This window comes from Ostrinia furnacalis, unplaced genomic scaffold (assembly GCF_004193835.3).
Source record: "Ostrinia furnacalis isolate ACB-3 unplaced genomic scaffold, ASM419383v2 OfSCF1233, whole genome shotgun sequence".
Classification (NCBI taxonomy): Eukaryota; Metazoa; Arthropoda; class Insecta; order Lepidoptera; family Crambidae; genus Ostrinia; species Ostrinia furnacalis.
Window position 1 is genome coordinate 302,160 of NW_021131472.1, and position 18,567 is coordinate 320,726.

General features: G+C 35.2%; 2 protein-coding genes across 4 annotated transcripts in view; one reads left to right on the plus strand and one right to left on the minus strand.

The window, feature by feature from the left end:
* Window positions 1-2,676, plus strand: part of PAPLA1 (Phosphatidic Acid Phospholipase A1) — a 131,086-nt gene extending 128,410 nt beyond the window's left edge. For all 3 annotated transcript variants that reach the window (XM_028303370.1, XM_028303371.1, XM_028303373.1), the window contains one exon: window positions 38-2,676. In XM_028303370.1, coding sequence (XP_028159171.1) covers window positions 38-69 — 32 coding nt within the window. In that variant the 3' untranslated portion in view covers window positions 70-2,676. The remainder of the gene's footprint in view (window positions 1-37) is intronic.
* A 9,274-nt stretch (window positions 2,677-11,950) lies between these two features.
* On the minus strand, window positions 11,951-15,697 carry LOC114351982 (protein MEMO1). Its single transcript, XM_028303382.1, has 3 exons — window positions 15,623-15,697; window positions 13,214-13,318; window positions 11,951-12,307 (listed from the first exon to the last, which is right to left on the minus strand). Exons 1-3 carry the CDS (start codon window positions 15,695-15,697, stop codon window positions 12,170-12,172), a joined length of 318 nt encoding a protein of 105 aa, XP_028159183.1. The 3' UTR covers window positions 11,951-12,169.
* Between the last annotated feature and the right edge of the window lie 2,870 nt (window positions 15,698-18,567).

Consider the following 18,567-nt stretch of genomic DNA (forward strand, 5'->3'; position numbering starts at 1 on the left):
TTTTTAAAGTTATTTATTTATATTGTTTTTATTACAGGATACCCTTCAACAAGCCGCGGGGGTACATGAATGATTTAAAAATTATAGCATAATTACAATTATTACATAAATAATACGTAAAGTCAGTAATATTATGAACGAAAGAAACATGGAAACAACCCAGAAGCAAACTAAATTATTTCAAACTTTCCCGCGGCCACTTTCAAAAACCGGGACAAAAATTTTATGTTTTTCTCCTTGAAAAATTATAATACCTAAACCTTCCTCATGAATCATTCTATCTATTGATGAAAATTGCATGAAAATCCGTTCAGTATTTTTTGAGTTTATCTTGAACAGACAGGCGCAGCGGAAGACTTTGGATGTTTTACAATGTTTTATATTCAAATTCAAATTATTTTCAAATTATTTATTTGCAGAATGTGGTACATTAGATGTTACATAATTAAATGGAGCAGGACACATTCGCCAGATATGAACCAGCATGCAAATGTTTTACATAAGTCAATTTATTATTAATCAAAATTTAAATATCATCTACCTAATTTCTAAATGTTTTACACAAGTCAATTTATTATTAATTAAAATTTAAATAACATATACCTAATTTGCTTAGTCAGAATAATTCCTCCAGTCATAATATTCCTTAAGTGAATAAAAACAATTTGTATGTAACCAATTTGTCAACCCTATTTTGAATTCCCTACCATGTAGCAGCTTAATATAGTCAGGAAGATTATTAAACAGTTTAATGCACATGTTATATGCATTTCTTTTGTAAATATCGTAACGACATGGTGGTTGGTACAGGAGATTTACGTACTGCGCTCTTTGCGGCCGGACAGAGACCTCTGTTACTTTTTGAAAATATTCTGGGTGTGATTTTACCATTAAACACGCCTTCAGTATATACATACAAGTCAGCGGAAGAATTTTGAGTGTTCTAAACAATGGTCTGCAGCTGTCCGTAGGCAGTGCATAGGTCATAGCCCGTATGCATTTTTTTTGGAGCTTTAACACCCTTTCAATATCTACGGAATTGCCCCACAGGACCAGGCCATAGTTCAAGACTGAGGAAACATAGCCATAGTAGGCTGTTACTGCTGCTTCGAGTGACACAGTATTCCTGAGTCGTCTCAATGCATACACGAAACGATTTAGTCTCTTACATATAGAATCGACTTGGCCCTTCCAATTCAAGTATTTGTCTATATGTAGCCCCAAGAATTTTACACTATTTGTTTCCGTTATATTGTCGTCCAAGTAATTTATGTCTATATTTCTGTGTCGTGTTCTGTATGAATGAAATTGGATAAAATTTGTTTTTAATAAATTAACATTCAGATTATTTTTCTTTAACCATGCTATAACATCCACCAAGGCCCTGTTTGCATTTATCCCATATTCGCCAATATCCTCACCTCTGACTATAATTGTTGTATCATCAGCAAACAAGATACATCTTTGTGCTGTAGCCAGAGGTAAGTCATTTACGTAGATCAAAAATAGCAAGGGTCCTAGATTGCTCCCTTGTGGTACACCGTACTCGTTTTTTCTAAATTTAGATCTAAAGATTTGTTTATTGTAGCTTTTTCCAGATTTTAAAATTTTTGTTATTTCGGTGCATTGTTGTCTGTTTTGTAAATAACTTTTAAACCATTCAAGTGTAGTCCCTCTTATACCGACCGATTCCAGCTTTGTCAGTAGATTAAGGTGATCCACAAAATCGAAGGCTTTGCTCATGTCCAAGAAAATAGACATAACGGGAATTTTTTCATTAATAGATTCCGTTAAACTCCTAATTAAATTAAAGCAAGCAAGTTCGGTATTGTATCCCTTACGGAAACCAAATTGTTCGGGCCGTAATATTTTATGTTTAGACAGAAATTCGTTTACTCTAAGACACATAGCTTTCTCAAAAATTTTAGAAATAATGGGGACAATTGTTATCGGTCTGTAGTTGTTTGGATCTGTGCGGTCACCCTTTTTAAAGATTGGTTTGACGATAGACAATTTAAGCTGTTCAGGAAATTTACCCTGAACAAAGGATAAATTGATTAATTATTTTCTGCTACCTTTACCTGCTACCTTTCACTACCCATAACTTCCGAGAATGTTAGAGATTTCAAGTACATTCGGAACCTGTCGATATTGTCTGAAGAGTAGTCTCTCTTCATTTCAAACCATGTCATGAGTGCATTGGACTTTTTTACATTGAATGCTACGCTCTGACCCGTCTCATGATCAGAAAGACAAAGTTTATGTATCTGTGGCTCTACCTCTTCTATATTTGTAGCGATTTGATCCAGACAAGCATCCATTCTAGTAGGGTGCTTTATATGCATAATAATGCATTTCCAAAAATATAAACTTGGAAGAACAATTAAAATAATAGAAAAAGGTTAGTTTCTATGATTTTTTCGTTCGCTGTATTTAAATTTATATGGAAATAGTGGTAAGTAAGTCAATTGGAATTATTTCAGGCTTAAATACAATATTTTGCACCTTACCCATTCGATTTAAGGTTGATTATACAAATAATAATTTCAATTATAATTTTTTAAATCTTTGGTGCATCAATGTGTTGAAACTTATTTACTGGGTGTTAAAGTATAAAATTGATTGTTGTTTTATTACATACAGGGTGTAAAATATATGTTTATAACTGAAATAATATCAATTGATAAAACTAAGTGTCTAATTTAAGTAGAACTTACAATTCTTCTTGTACAGTTTCATAAAATGATTGAAAAAACACAAAAACATTATCTGATGGATGTTAAATGTTAATTTATAAAGGTGTGTTCACACTGCTGCAGTAGATGTGGATACACCTTAATGCAATAGTAAACTTTTAATTAATAAATAATATACTCGAGACTTATCAGAAAGAGACTATGTACTTTTGAAACCAGGCGATAATCTTTCTCTTTCTATCACTTTGAAAAGCTATAACGAGTGAGGCAGACAGATCAAGTCCCATGTCATTCCTAGATATCGCTCAAAATTCGATTTAAATACAAGAAAACACTATTGTACATACTAGCCTTACGTAGTGTTCTGTCTGACGAAAGTATGTATGTATTTCCAAAAATATTTTATCTTTAACTAGATTTTGCCAGCGGCATCGCTTGCGTAAAATTTGAGATAAAATAGTTCTACTTATCACGATTCTATATTAAAAAAGTTCATGCTTCAAAAATGACGGACTTCCATACAAAATTTCAACCCCTTTTCACCCTTTTAAGGGTTGAATTTAGAAAAATCCTTTCTGATTCTTGGACTAGTGAAAAATACCAGAATTGTTATTTCAGTACTCAGACTAATCACAGGACGAATATTAAATTGAATTTTGAGCGTTGTTTGGTAATACGCCTCATGTCCGTTTTCACCATCAATCCCTAATTTTATAAGTGACCCCTATGGTAAAACATAACAAGAATTTTGTTTTAATAGGGGTCACTTAAAAATTAGGGATTGATGGTGAAAACGGGCGTCAGTCTCTTTAAAAATTAAACTTGATATTATTTCTTGAAATCATGTTGATATTAAATATGTAAATAAAACACGCTGTATCTTTCGCTTGGCGCTAACACTTTTGGAGGTACACGATTACTTTTTCAAAAATGTAAAAATAAAAAAAATATTTTTTTAATAAAAAAAATTTTTCGGAAAAAAATGCAAAACTTCGCTTTTAAAAAATTATGTGTATTTTATTTATTTTTACTGTCAAAAGCTTTAGGTTTATTTTAATGGAAACGTCGCGTTTTTTTTTTTGCAAATGTTGGGACCAAAACTAAGGATTTCTCTATGAATTTATCTATGGTTCCGACATAGATTATTTTCTACCTTCTCTTTGAATGTCTATGAAGCACAATTAAATCTTCGTATTTAATCATTTGTATGTGTTAAATTAGGTAATTTAAATATACAATAGTTAATAAATGGAATTTCCTTCTTTTTCGTTAACCGACTGCAGAAAGAATGATGTTTAGAACTATCTGTTCTTTTAACTTGTATTTTTTTTAATTATAAATTCAAACGATTACATGGATGAATTATTATTTTTTTCGAAGTAAAAAATATTTTTTGTACAGTCAACAGCATAATATAACTCATAATACAACTACATAAATGTCATAGAATTTATCTCGATGTGCTGTCTGTACAATATAAAATATTAATTAAACTTTGGAAATTCCTTTTAAAGTAAATGACAACAATATTAATGTTTAGGATAATGCCCCAGAGTCTTATTTTTGAACCGCTAGAGTTCTGATTCGCATACGATATCATCATCAGGTCATTTAGTCTCCAATGCAGGAGCACGACCCTCCAATTTACCAGAGGCAAATGGAGGATTTGTCCTACACTCCCCACGCTGGCCAGACGGGTTGGGGAGGCCTGATGTTCGCATATTTGTCCCTTAGTCGCCTCTTACGACATCCACTCTCGGAAATTTAAATTGTCTATGGAGTATTCTTAACTATGCGAATTTGAACTCTATTGCTTTAAGAATACGACTCATAACCCTCCATCCCAAACGTAGTAATGAATTTGATGGCCGTATAACCATAGTAATAAACGAATGTTGGATGTCGTGCTCGAAATTTTATAAATGTACCACTGGATACACCTTTTGCCGTTGTGTTAAGGTCGATTTTGATTAGCAACAGGAACGAAAAAGTTTTTGCACCTTATTGGGTTGGAATAAGACAATTTGCAATATATTCGACATAATAACTAACTTATTCATGCGACTTTGTTCGCGTTAAGCTTGAGACCCCCCTTTCATCCTCTTAGGGGGTGAATTTTGGAAAATCCTTTCTTAGCAGATAAAAATAACTATTCTTTGCTTTTATCCATCCAGTAGTTTGAGCTATGTGTTGATAGATCAGTCAGTGGTATAAATGTCCTGCACTGACCCTGAACCGTCCTAGCTATGACATTGTCAGGAGGGCGCTACTATCAATACTGAATTATTAGTTCCGATTATTGCCACGTATAATTGTGACATTTACAGGATGGCGCTACTATCAATATTGATTGTTCGTTTTTGATTTTTGCCACTTGACGTTTCAAAATTGTAACATTATTAATAAAACCAGTGGTACAATTATAAAATATGAAATAAACAAAAATATAAACACAGTAAAATAAATATTTACAGGTCAATCAAGACATTTATTTACCTAAATTCTTAAGCTGTACTCATTTTAAATCTATTCCGTATAATTTTAAGGACTACTTTCGTATGTATAAGTTAATTGTTAAAATTTAATAAAATTACATTCTGTTGCAAAAACACAAGAAATTGTTTATTTTTAAAGGTTGTTCTCGTTATGTTTTTGACGATATTTATACTTATGTAAACAAACATTGGTTGGCAGTAAAGTTTATATTTTACTACAAACAGTTGTTTTATTGAAATATCAGAGTTTTTTTACCTAATAGGTTCTAAAGCCCGGTCGCCGAGCACGTAGAATTTCGTCCAATGACCCCAAGCTACCCATCCTTATCGCTCGCGCGTAATTATGTTGCTGTCGCGCTCGCACACTCACTGCGGGCGCCCGTCGCACAGTCGCGACAGCAATATAATTACGCGCGAACGATAAGGATGGGTAGCTTGGGGTCATTGGACGAAATTCTACGTGCTTGGCGACCAGACTATAGATTTTGTTTTTTTTCTGTCTGAATCTGAAAAGATCTGAAGTCTCGTTGACATTAGACGTCTTTAAAACACCCTCACTGCACTGCACTGGCACTGACTGAGTTAAGCGCTACCTATAGCTTAAGGTCTGAGAAAACAGTACTTTAAAAGCAATCTATGTATGTAATGCCGGTTACAAACAAGTCAAGATGATCGCAAAAAAGCCACTCTTTTCAAATGATTAAAAAATTTGCAAATATATTTGCCGTGTTTGTGCAAACATTTGGCCAACATCTAGACACGTCTGACCGGGAATTTTGGACAGTCCAATCTTCTTTCAGCAACCTTCTCTCAAATCCTGTCACGTAAACTTGACATTTGACAGTACCTACATCAATGCCATTCCCCACAACGTGCGACCCGGCTGCGGTCATGAAAATTCAACGTGCAATGTGAATAACCACACAAAACTAACTTTCTAATAACCCAGAAACTTATGGCCAACCCAGTATTTAACTGCAAAGATGACCGCGTCAGCCAAACCGACTTAAAAGCAAGCTTTGATAAGCACAAGTCCTGGTACTATCTCGACGTGGAAACCGATAAAACGAAAACCTACACACCGAAGAAGAAAATGGTGAAACCAAAGCCCGTTTCAAGTATATACGTGCGTCCCAAAAATCTTCAGGCGAAGGCGTCCAAAATAGTTCCAGATGTTCCGCCGCCGAAAGAGATAAGTTATGTGCACGAGTTAGGCATGAAACTGGCGATCCATATTGGTGTGTTCCTCGTGTTTATTCTGTCATCGCTCTGTGGGGTATCTTATCTGTGGCCGGTGAGGGTGGCCAAGTCCAAGCCGAAGGTTCAAGGAGTATTTTGAGTCATTAATTTCAAGTACGTAATAAATACGTTAACTCCTATTTGGTTCATCATTTAACGATGTCTAATTTGATGATTCGCGTTGGTTATTCTTAATTGCCGCTTTTAGTATCGACCAAACTGTGGGGCAACTGGGAATTCCTTACAAAAATGTGCCAGTTTCCTTCACTTTCATTCAATAGATTAACAAATTATGAAAACCGTATGGAAATCTGTTTGGTAGTTATTGAGTATCGTGTTCAGGTTTTAAAATTTGTAATGACTTATAATTTATAGTACATACTGTTTTACATGCGGGGGAGACTGGGATATTTCTGTTAATTAATTCCCAGCTGCCCCCAGTAGAGAGGGCAACTGGGAATAACCCGCGTACAACGCCATCTGCGTTAGCGAATTTAAGTCTCCATGGATGTAGTGTGGTGTGGTGAACAATGATGTTGTGTGTGTATTGTCAAATTCTTGGAAATAATTCTTATGTATAGATCTATTAAAATAAAACGCACGTATGTAGCAAATAGGTGTATTAGACAACTCCAAGGTTACATACAAAATAAATGCGTATTTGAGACCGAATCTTTTCAAGTATGTTCACAGGTTTTTCTACAATTTTTTGTTGAGATGTACTTAAACTAAAGCGATAGTGAACTTAAAAATAGTTTTTAAACGAACATTTAACTAAAATATTAACACCCGTATTCACAAACGATACTTGCTTAAGTGAAGGAGCAAATCGAACGCACAGCGTCGAATAGAGCTCTGTGATTGGTTTGTGTGTCACCCTATAGTAATGTTTGTGAAATCGGGCGTTAATCATCAACTTGAATATAATATACCTAATAGTATAAAAACAAAAATAAACAGAATAAAACACTCAAAACTCGATTCAAACTCAAGATTATTGAGCATAGCTTCAGAATACGGGTCCAAAGACAAGGCAGGGTGTAATAAGTTGTATAAGTATACATTAGAAGTTGTAGATGTTGGTTACAAAGATTTAAAGCATTTTTTATTATTACCAATTTTAGTCACTCTACCTACGGTCACTAACAAGCAACCAGACAAAATTATTATACAATCTCAAAAGAATCCCTTTGTGTCCTCACCAGTTGTTGCCACTGTAGAGTTACGTCCTGTCACTCGCCAGTGGTGCCAACTGTTAAATATAAAAACAATAGCCCTTATTGACTAGGGCCTAGAGTGTCAACTATCCAATGAGAAGTATAATTTTGAGCGCTCACTATAGATAGTTCCATCCACGAAGACGCGCCCCACCATTCTTCCGCTAATGTTTGAGTGTTATCGGTACACGCTAAATCATCCATGAGTGCCCACTACAATAATGCCGCTTGGATTGCTCGGATCAAACTCCCCGCACCCCGCGCGACCGAGACCAAAAATTGGTGGGGCGCGTCTTCGTGGATGCAACGATCTACATTCCACGTCTAGTAACAGGACTTTACTCGCTACTGGCACCAACTGGTGAATGAAAATACAAGTCCTACAGTACTGCACCTTGGTGATTCAACGCATGTTTTTTTTTTTCAAATCTAGTTGCTGTTACTGACCGATATAATGCTACACAAATACACAGTAAACTAACAGTTTATAAAGTTCGACCCTGAGAGCAAACGAGTTTTTTCCCAATATCCACCAGTGGGGAATATGCGAAATACGTCAAGTAGAAAGTTTCAAGTTTAAATTCAGACAAGTGTGCGTTAGTTTCATTGTTTATTTAAAAAATTTAATACGTAATATTGCTTGTTTTTAAAAAGGCATGTAAATGCAACATTTTGAAAATTTATGAGAATAAAATATAAGTCCATATTCGCCGAAATTATTTTTTATAACTGTAAATATAAGGTAAGGTACTTATATACAACCAAAAACTTTTATATATACTACTAAACAAATTTAAAGTTACTAATACACACACAACATTAATTTGGTAGAGAATTTGAATAAAAATCTGTTCCTTAAAAAATTGTTACCTACGTAATTTAAAGTGATTTTCTTATTTAAACACAATTTTAATTTACATCTTGTATAGTTGTATACATAAAAATATTTGTATACAACCTAATTAAGTATACAATAATAATGAGAACAATAATTTTTAATTATTATGAGATAATTTTGGGTTCGCTAAATGCCACTTATAATAAAAATAATGATAAAAAAATCTTAACTAGGCATAACAGTGTAACTATAGTGTTATTTTATTTAACTAATATATTTTTAAAATAAAATAGCTCAAGGTATAATACATATCAACATTATATCTACACTAGCGGCCGCCTGCGACTTTGTACGCGTGGACCCCGTTTTACCCACCTTAGGGGTGGAGTTTCGTAAAATCCGTTCTTATCGGATGTCTACACCCTATCTAAGTTTGCCAAAGTTTGTAGGTGTTATAGTTTCTGAGATTTCGTGATTAATCAGTGAGTTTTATTTCGCGTTTATTTATATTTAAATAGTCTTTTAAAGTCATAACATTGTCTTTTTCTTTGTTAGAAATGGAAAGAGACAACAAAATTTCAAATGTATATCTGTGGGTAGAAGTCAAGAAATTAATGTTAGACCACAGAGGGTAGGATGTTGTTTAGTTCTTGGTGAGAAAATGAAGCGTCATGTGTTGTTACACATGACGCTTCATTTTCTCACCAAGAATTTTTTGAAAAGTGTTTTGTTAATTTTTTGAAAAGTGTTGAGCCGACTATTAACATTTAATAATGGTAGATTATTAACCAATAAGAGTGTTCGTGAACGTGCATGAGTGTATCAGATGAAACAAGGCTTACCTACGTTTAGTAGTGAAACTACCCTGAAATAATTCTACATTATGGTAAGTGTGATGATAATTTTCTTTAAGATAGTGCATGCTTGCTCAGTGTTAAAAAGAACACAAAAATAGTGTTAAGTAAGAAATGTAGCTTTTTTATGCAGAACGAGGCAGGTATTCGACCGCAATCGCACATGATGTTAAGTGAGATGCAGTCTAGGACGGTACATATAATATGCCCTGTAAGTGCTCATTCACTCTCGCCTTGAAAAGGCCCGGATTATAGTGTTCAGGAAAGACAGCAGCAGGCAGCGAGTTTCAGTCCCTAGCTGTTCGCATTATAAAAGAGTTGCATTATCATGCAGCTATTGCATATTGCATTAATGTACTCAAGAGTTTATAGTACATTCTGTGTGAATTGTGTAGGTAATTGGAAATCGTAAAGTTTTGAATTTCGTTTTAGAAGAGAAATAGTTGATGCGTATTAATACCTCAAGAGTAAACTATATTATTTACTAAATAAAATAACGTAATATACCTAAGTAAATAATTTTACTATAGAGCTGCTATAGGGATGATAATTGAATTATTAATTATTGCCAGTTTTATTATTATTGAGTTGTTTATTGCGAAAATATACAGCCAGATGTGCTTATTTTTTATTTAAAAACCAATTATAACTATCAAATGTCAGTATTTTATTTTTGTGACTTAACAAATTGTATACAAACCGAGTATAATATTAATAATAATAATAGAAGAGAGATAGCTCTTAGTAACTCGTTAACTCACTGAGTTATAGGTTTAACTCAGTCGGTGTCTGAGGTGGTTTACCTCCACCATATCGAATTACAAATGATCGAAAATCAAAATATCGAACACGTTTCATCGAACGATCAAAATATCGAATGATCAAAATATCGAACGTTCAGAATATCGAATGATTAAAATATCGAAAATCAATATATTCATATAGGTACACATATTTTTATTTCCCACTTTAGGGTACCATAGTCAACAAGGAACCCTTATCTCCATCTTCCTATTATACTATGCAACATAAGATCGACTTTCGATATTTTGATCGTTCGATATTTTGATTTTCGATCATTTGTAATTCGATATGGTGGAGATAACCCGTCTGAGGGGTGTATGGAAGCAGCACTCGAGGGGTTGCATTGACCTATTATGACGTGACAGAGCATACAGTTTTAACAGGTGATACATGTTGTATCACCGGTTAAAACTGTAAGACCAAATCATGTTGCTCTGTAATATGTTTTCACACATGTTTGTGTAAATAAATATCTTTATCTTTACAAATCTCAAGGAGATCTGAAATCTTGACGCTATAAAAACACCCTCCCGTGCCGCTTCCGTACCTCAGGCGTTGGCTGAGTTAATCTCTAGAACAGGGATGGCGCACCAATGGCACGCGTGCCATTGATGGCACGCGCCACAATATTTAGGGCACTCCACCAATGACCCCAAAATTCACTATGAAATAAAATAGCAAATAATTGTTTTCAACCCTCCCTCATCTATTGTATTGTGCCACATCAGTTGGCGCCATTGTAGAGTAAGGTGCTATAATGCTGTCATTCGCCAGTGGAGCCACTTGTTCTTGTACGATGCTCCCTCATTGATAGCATTTTAAGTGGCACGTCTACGACTACATCAAAATTGTTTTTGAAAAGTGGCACGTTGCTACATAAAGGTTCGCCATCCCTGCTCTAGACATATGACTCAAAACATATACAGCCTGTATAACGTAAAACAATCTCAAGCAAAACCAGTGCTTGAGCAAAGATTTGTCGAAGCTAATTTATACCTTAAACTGTTCACAATAAGGACCATTTTGGCTACATTAATCTATGTTTTAAGATAGATTTTTGAAGTATGAGCGCTTACACACGGCATTATAAACTATTTACTTATATTGCTATATAGGGTGGTGGTTAAGTCACTTGTATACAATATAACCGACAATTTTATATACAGGTGAATTATATGTATATTTTTTTTGCAATTTTGGCCAAATATAAAACAATACAAAAAGCCAAAACTTGTGGTAAATTATATAGTTGACATCCTGCAACAAAAAATGTATTATATTCTTATGTTTTTGACTGAACCACCACCCTATAGATTGCACTCGTCCCGCCGATGATAAAGCGACTAACTAACGACAAAGAACTGAGCGAGCGAGATGTCACTAGCAGCAACACTGTGTGATAAAAAGAGACGCTTTTTGCAACTATTTGACAGTTCGTTAGCACTTATTTTCTGATTTTACGTGAGGTGAAATCGTGGATGTTTATGAGAAATAGTGCTTCACAAAACGTGGTGACCGGTTCTGTGATTGATTTATTGTACAAAACGGTGAAATAAACCTGACACTGACACAAGTGTCATTCAAAATTGATTTTGTTTGACAGCTCGTGGTTGTTGCTCTATTCCGAAGGAATATTAACTTGGGGTGAGTCAGTTCTGCTTACTATGTGCCCTACCCATTGCCACTTCAGCTTGCTAATCCGTCGGGCTATGTCAGCGACTTTAGTTCGTTTACGGATCTTCCTCATTTCTGATTCGATCTCGTAAGGAAACACCGAGCATAGCCCTCTCCATAGCACGCTGTGCAATTTTGAGCTAATTTATAAGGCCTATATTAAGAAGCCACGTTTCCGAGCCGTATATCATTGCTGGTAACACACTGATTGAAGACTTTCGTCTTTAGGCTCTGAGGTATTTTTGTCACGTTTTGACAGCCCATAAATATCAATTGAACTCGTCAGCTAGTCGCTTTCGTCAGGGGTAGAACCAGTGCCTAACATAAATCGCTCTGCAGCCTCAAACTCGCCTTATTCGAAGACCAGGGATGCACTGGCATAAGACACGGAGGAGTCTTGAAGATTCATACACTGGGATGACTGCGCGTACTTTAGGAACTTCATCGACATCCTAGGCGCGTTGGATTGAGACTGGAGCCGGGCTATGGCCTGGAAATGGAAATAAATACATATAAATAATATTATTTTTATCTTCTCCCATCATTTGGGTAAGTGTTGTCATTCTTCATGCACAAATCACAAACGCTACACTTTAAAACGATGAAAATCTTTAGTATTCTTTTATAGCATTTTTGATGATTTTCTCTAATCATTTCTATATTAAAAAAAAATATTTAAGTAGGTATGTTTATCTCTGTTATTTAGTGTACCTATAGTACACGCTTTCCTTATAAATAATAATAATAATCAATAACTAAATTCCTTCATTGAAGTTACAAGTTTTATCATTACAGGGTTTGGTTGGTACAACTTCTTTTAAGTTTATAAAGGCCTATACAGGTTCTTAGGTAATGAGCCGACACTACCTAACCCATGTTAACATGGTCATATAAATGGTATGGTGAAGTCAGAAAATATATCTTCATTTTAATTATTTTATTTTTCGTACAAATCGGATTTTATAAAATTAATTTTGTATGAAAATTTAAAAAAATAAAATGATGATATCAAATTTCTGATTTCACCATACCATTTATATGACCATGTTAACATGGGTTAGTGTCGGCTCATATACCTATTTACCTAACACCCTGTATATGTGCCCCTCTCTCATGGTTTCTGCAGAATACCAGTGGCCGTAACGTGCTCCCGAGTACGTTATGGCTTCATACTGAGCAGAGACCAATTTGGTACAACTATTTTATTATTTTTGAATTATTCTATTTTTAGTACCAAATAAATATTTTTTCTTTCTTTCTTTCTATTAGAAGTGTTTCCTTTTAGATATATTTTAATGCACTTTTAATTTTTTTTATTAGTCTTATTTTTTTCTTTACGATTTGTAAGCACTACTGAATAGCCTATGCAAATAAAGAAACTTTGACTTAATCTCACTTGCAGTAGCACCCCGATAGGGTGTCTCCCGCAGATGGTATTCCCATATTTGTTGAGGTATTCTGTGAACGCTCGCGGGTCCATTTTCTCTATTATGTCCATGCCCTGAAATGAAATTACATTGGTATTAGATGAAGGACATAGAAGTCGCTGACATAGCCCGACGGATTAGCAAGCTGAAGTGGCAATGGGCAGGGCATATAGTACGCAGAACTGATGGGACAAAAAGGTTCTGGAATGGAGGCCGCGTACCGGAAAACGCAGCGTGGGACGTCCACCTACAAGGTGGACCGACGACATCGTAAAGGTAGCAGGGAAGCGCTGGACGCAGGCCGCTACCAATCGATCAACATGGAAAGCATTGGGGGAGGCCTATGTTCAGCAGTGAACGTCCTATGGCTGAAATGATGATGATGATGAAGGAATCTTTTTTTTATGCATAACAAGGCAGGTATTTGAGCACAATCGCAGCTGATGTTAAGTGAGATGCAGTCTAGGATGGTACATATCTGCCCTGTAAGTGCCTATTCACTCTCGCCTTGAAAAGGCCCGGATTATAGTGTTCAGGAAAGACAGCAGCAGGCAGCGAATTCCAGTCCCTAGCTGTTTGCATTTTAAAAGCTACCGCTTGAAGTTTGATGGGTTATGAAATTGATGGTAGGGTAAAAAGATTGAGAGACATGTAGAGGCTCCTTACGAGCAAAATATTTCGTTCGTCGGCCGTTTGGTGTAGTGGTTCAGAACGGACTACTATGCCGAGAAGTCCCGGGTTTGATTCCCGGCCGGGCAGAAATTGAAATGATGAATTTTAATTTCTGTGACGGGTCTGGATGTAAATATGTATAATATGTGGATTACTAATGTTTGGCNAAATTTACCCTGAACAAAGGATAAATTGATTAAGTGAGCAATCGGGCGGGATAGACTGTCAGCCACCGACTTAACTATCTCAGTCGTGATATCATCAAGACCACTAGTCTTACTATTCCTCAGAGACATTATTAGCCTAAATACTTCATTTTCATCAGTAGGTCGTAAGAACATAGAAAACGGATTACTGGGTATTTTATGGTCTAATNTGATAGCATTGTAGTTCATAAGTAGGGTATTTTCGGGTTTTAGTTCTGTATTGTACAATGATGATGTCCTACTTACCTTTATGTATACCTAGTTTATATTTTACTGAATTTCTCGTAAAGCTAATTTCGACTAAAACATTATACAATTCATCTAAGACTAACATTATTCGCGCACTAATATCTATCTCATCGTTCGCTCAATGTACCTTATACCTACCATATTTATCTAGCTAGGAGCTTTCTGATAAATAAATCATGGTATATTCAGCTAACTACCGAGTATTATCTTTAGAAACAATATAAGCTGAACAGGCAATTCATTGATATTTTGTAGTAAGAATTTGAAATCTGTAAAGGATCTTCCACAGCAAACGATTTCAAATACGATTTATAGTTCACTGTTTTAGTAAGTCTTCGTGTATTGTTTTGGGAAAAGGAATTGTTTAATTTGAGTTAATTGTAAATTTATTGTTAACCTGAAAGTAAATCCAAACTTGGGAGTAGGTAATATGACCATAAACAAGGAGTAAGTATTTATTTTAGAAGTAACTATTCACTAAGCTACAATAAGTTACTCTTAAAAAACCGACATGAAACTGAAGTTTAGTACCGATATGAAAAATTCTTCATAAAAATATTACTAAATTCCGAACACGAATAAAAAATCCACTAAACCTATTTCATTTTCGCGTCGAAACACAGTCGGTATACAAAAGGCGTTTCACATTTTAATATAAAATTACTTTTGAAACTCGGGCGGTTAAATAGACTTTTTCATACGAGCTAAAACTGTTTGCTTAGGAACAGTTTGTGAACTGAACCAAAGCGCACACAGAATGAAGGAGAACAGTAGGACCACACTATCAAAAGTATTATTAGTCAGTGTTCATAACATATTTTTGTAATCGCTCGCGAACCGAACATGGCTCGTACGCCTACTACAACTGCTTGTGAATGGTTGAAAGCCACACTGTAAAGTAAATGTTTTTTTCGAAAACAAAAGTTCCCACTTTAATACTTGTTTCGACAACGGTTATAAGCCGGGTCCAGACGGGTGTAATGTGTAATGTAATCCGCCATGTACCTAATGTGATGGAAATAGTTTGGGCAACACTTTACATGTAATACTCATAGTGTCCACACGTAGAATTCGTGTTACATTACACGTAATCTTACATTACACATTACACCCTTCTGGATCCGGCTTTAGTCGAATGTTTTCATATCTGATTCTTCTTTCTTTCTTCACCGACTTGTTCCGAGCCTCTCTTAGGGATAAAATTACTGCAGTTCACATCATTTTGTCGCTAGAATTATGTAGTAGGTATACTTTCTGCTCCTTTCTACTCTGTGCCCGCGGCGTGTATACCGGGTTGTCACGAAGCGAATCCGTTGGTTCCGCCATGCCGCGATATCCATTTGACGCGAGAAGGGCCGTAACAATTCCAAATAATCAGTGTTTGACAACGTGAGAAGTGGCCCCTGGACACTATCCCGGATTCCCTGAGAAGTCCCTTAAATGGGTTTCGAATTTGAGCTACATTGGTTTGGGTTCCACGTAATGATCGTATAATTAAATGGCGCTTAGTTTTCGGCACTTCTGAGAACGGATCAAAATATTATAGGAACTAATTTGATTTTAATTAGGCACTTCACGTTATTGATGGAAAAGTAATAACAACAAAGTTATGGGTACCGAAAAACGGAATAATTTAATCGACCTTTTATTAACTTCTGTAAATTGCTTAAAACTTTTGGCTTTTGGGTTGTAAAGGTTTTCTTTCTTAGAATAAAACAACAATAATTAGGATATAACTACAAAAGTTATAAAGTTGAAATAAGTAGAAATCCATAATCTGCGCTATTGTATAGACAGATAAGTTTCCTTTAGCTGGAGAAACCGCATTTGAAGCAAAAATGCTGACTAAGATACTTACTGTGTCCATTTTTCCGTATCTTCGCTTCCTTTAATGCAATAAACCCTTATCGGAAATTCTCAGACGGCAGGAAACGCATCGACATTTCTATTTGTATATTGTATCGATGTTTGTCGATATACAATAATAGACTTTGATAAGCGATAATAGTTTTGGAATCTAAATATTTGGTTAGAATATCGCGTGGCACAGACGAGAAACCTTTTTTAAACGCCCGATAAGAAAATCTTAGTCCAGCTGCAATATATTTGGGTAAATAGCAGGGTATACGCTGTAAATCTAAAGCTCTAAGCTTGATAAGGTACGGTGGGCGATTACTGCCATTTTATACTTTTCCTTGAGCCTATGGATAAGCCCAAATGATGTTGATGACTTTTACTTTCAGCAACTTTTCTTTTAATTAAACAGTATTGTAGCAAAGAAATAATTTAATTAACATTCAAGGCAAGCCGGTTTACTTTATCTTTACAAGTTATATAGTCGTTTTCAGGTGAAATATTCATCCGAAATGAACTCGTTGGAAAAATACTTCTGCTTTGTTTCACAAAACGATTTAGATTAGGCTCAGGGTAACCGTTTTTAATTTGCGTAATTATTTCATTGCTTAAAGGCTTTGGTCTCGAGGAAAATGGTTTGATGGTGTAAAAGTAACAAATTGACTGACTAAAAAAACAGGAAAGTGACAAAAAACCTGTGTAAAGAAAGATACCTACAATGAACTAAAACGCGAGCAGAAATATGCGTCAAATTGCGTGTTTTCAGAAAATTATTAAAAGCTATACTAAAAAATAATACCTCTTTCCATAACACCATACTTTTTCAATGCGATTTGTGCCGTTAGAAATAAAATACAATCGCAACCAACTTCACAATTTTGGTCACAATGCAAATACTGCTCTTTCTAATTTGCTACAGCTTACCGAAATTGAATAGCACAATGAACTAATTCCGACTAAATCAACACCGAAAAAGTCATGGCGTTCCGATCTGGTGACCACGAGGGATTCAAATTAAGACCTCCGGGCTACAATGGTGGTCATAGGTTCGACAGCATATCAGGCTGTACAAATTCGTTGGAAAGTAACCTCTATTACAACTGTATAAGATGCCATCATGTGCAGCTTGATGTGCTGACTGTACAATAAAAGGTGTTACAATAGGGTCCCAGGGTAAATAAACATTAGTGACGCTTTTTATGCTAGAATTTGACCACTATTAATAGAGTTTTTTTTTTAAGTTCACCGCTTTGGGAAAAGGATCGTTTAGGGTTTGAAACTGGAAACATCAGATTTTATAGCTCTAGCGTTTAACTCAGCCAGTTCCCGAGGCATGGGAGCGGCACGTTTTTGGGACCTCAAACATCAGCGAGACTTCAAAATATGTGCTTCAGATTTGTATGCTCCTCTGGCATGTTTAATAATAATATTACTTATTATAGTTAATTAACATTAATAATACTACCATTAATGTTTAAATAGCCAGCTACTCTATTGCGATACCACTCAGGTAACTAAGTTTTTAAGCTCCTGTATGTTATGTAATTTACACCATTACAAATTGTCACTTAGTAAGCAATAAATATTTTGAATTTGAATTTGAATTTGAATCATGTCATTGTAGATGCTGTCATTTAACAAAATACCACACAACCTTGTCGAATTGCCAATAAACAAATTTAAGATACATATAAAAAATACCCTTATGTCGAAAAGGTTCAAGACTATATGGATGACAAGGATGCGTGGTCAGTTCAGTCTGCACATATTTGATGTACTTAAATTTGACTATTCTTACCGTTAGATAATTCCTGGCAATAAGTGGTGACTGAGTTTGTTCCGGCGTTTCTTCTCAGCACTTGCCATATGTTTGTCTCGAAGCGCTGGTAGGAGGGCCCAAAAGATAAGGAGACATGTAAAGTGCCCCATAAGGGCTACCTTTTCTTTTTTTATTATTTTCTATTGACGTTCATAAGTGCCACTTGTGGTCTAAACTGAATAAATATTTTTGATTTTGATTTTTTGATTATGTCAATGTCATTCCTTAGACATTGACTGAGTTAAAGGCTAGACAAATAGAAGGAAGTATAGAACCTGTTGACTGGAGTTTTATAAACCTCTAAATTCAGTTTAGGTCCAAAATGCCATTCTAATAATTCAAATCGGAATCCTTATCTTAATTTATTTTATGGAACCTTTCCATTCAAACCCTTATCGGTTATTTAGTATAGGGATGCAAATAATTTTGCTTTGCGGTTATGGACCCCTAAATCGTACCCTATCGTTACGTTGATGGTTGTTTGCTCCAAAATCTGACCGCTCTAGGTCAGATCGAAAATTGA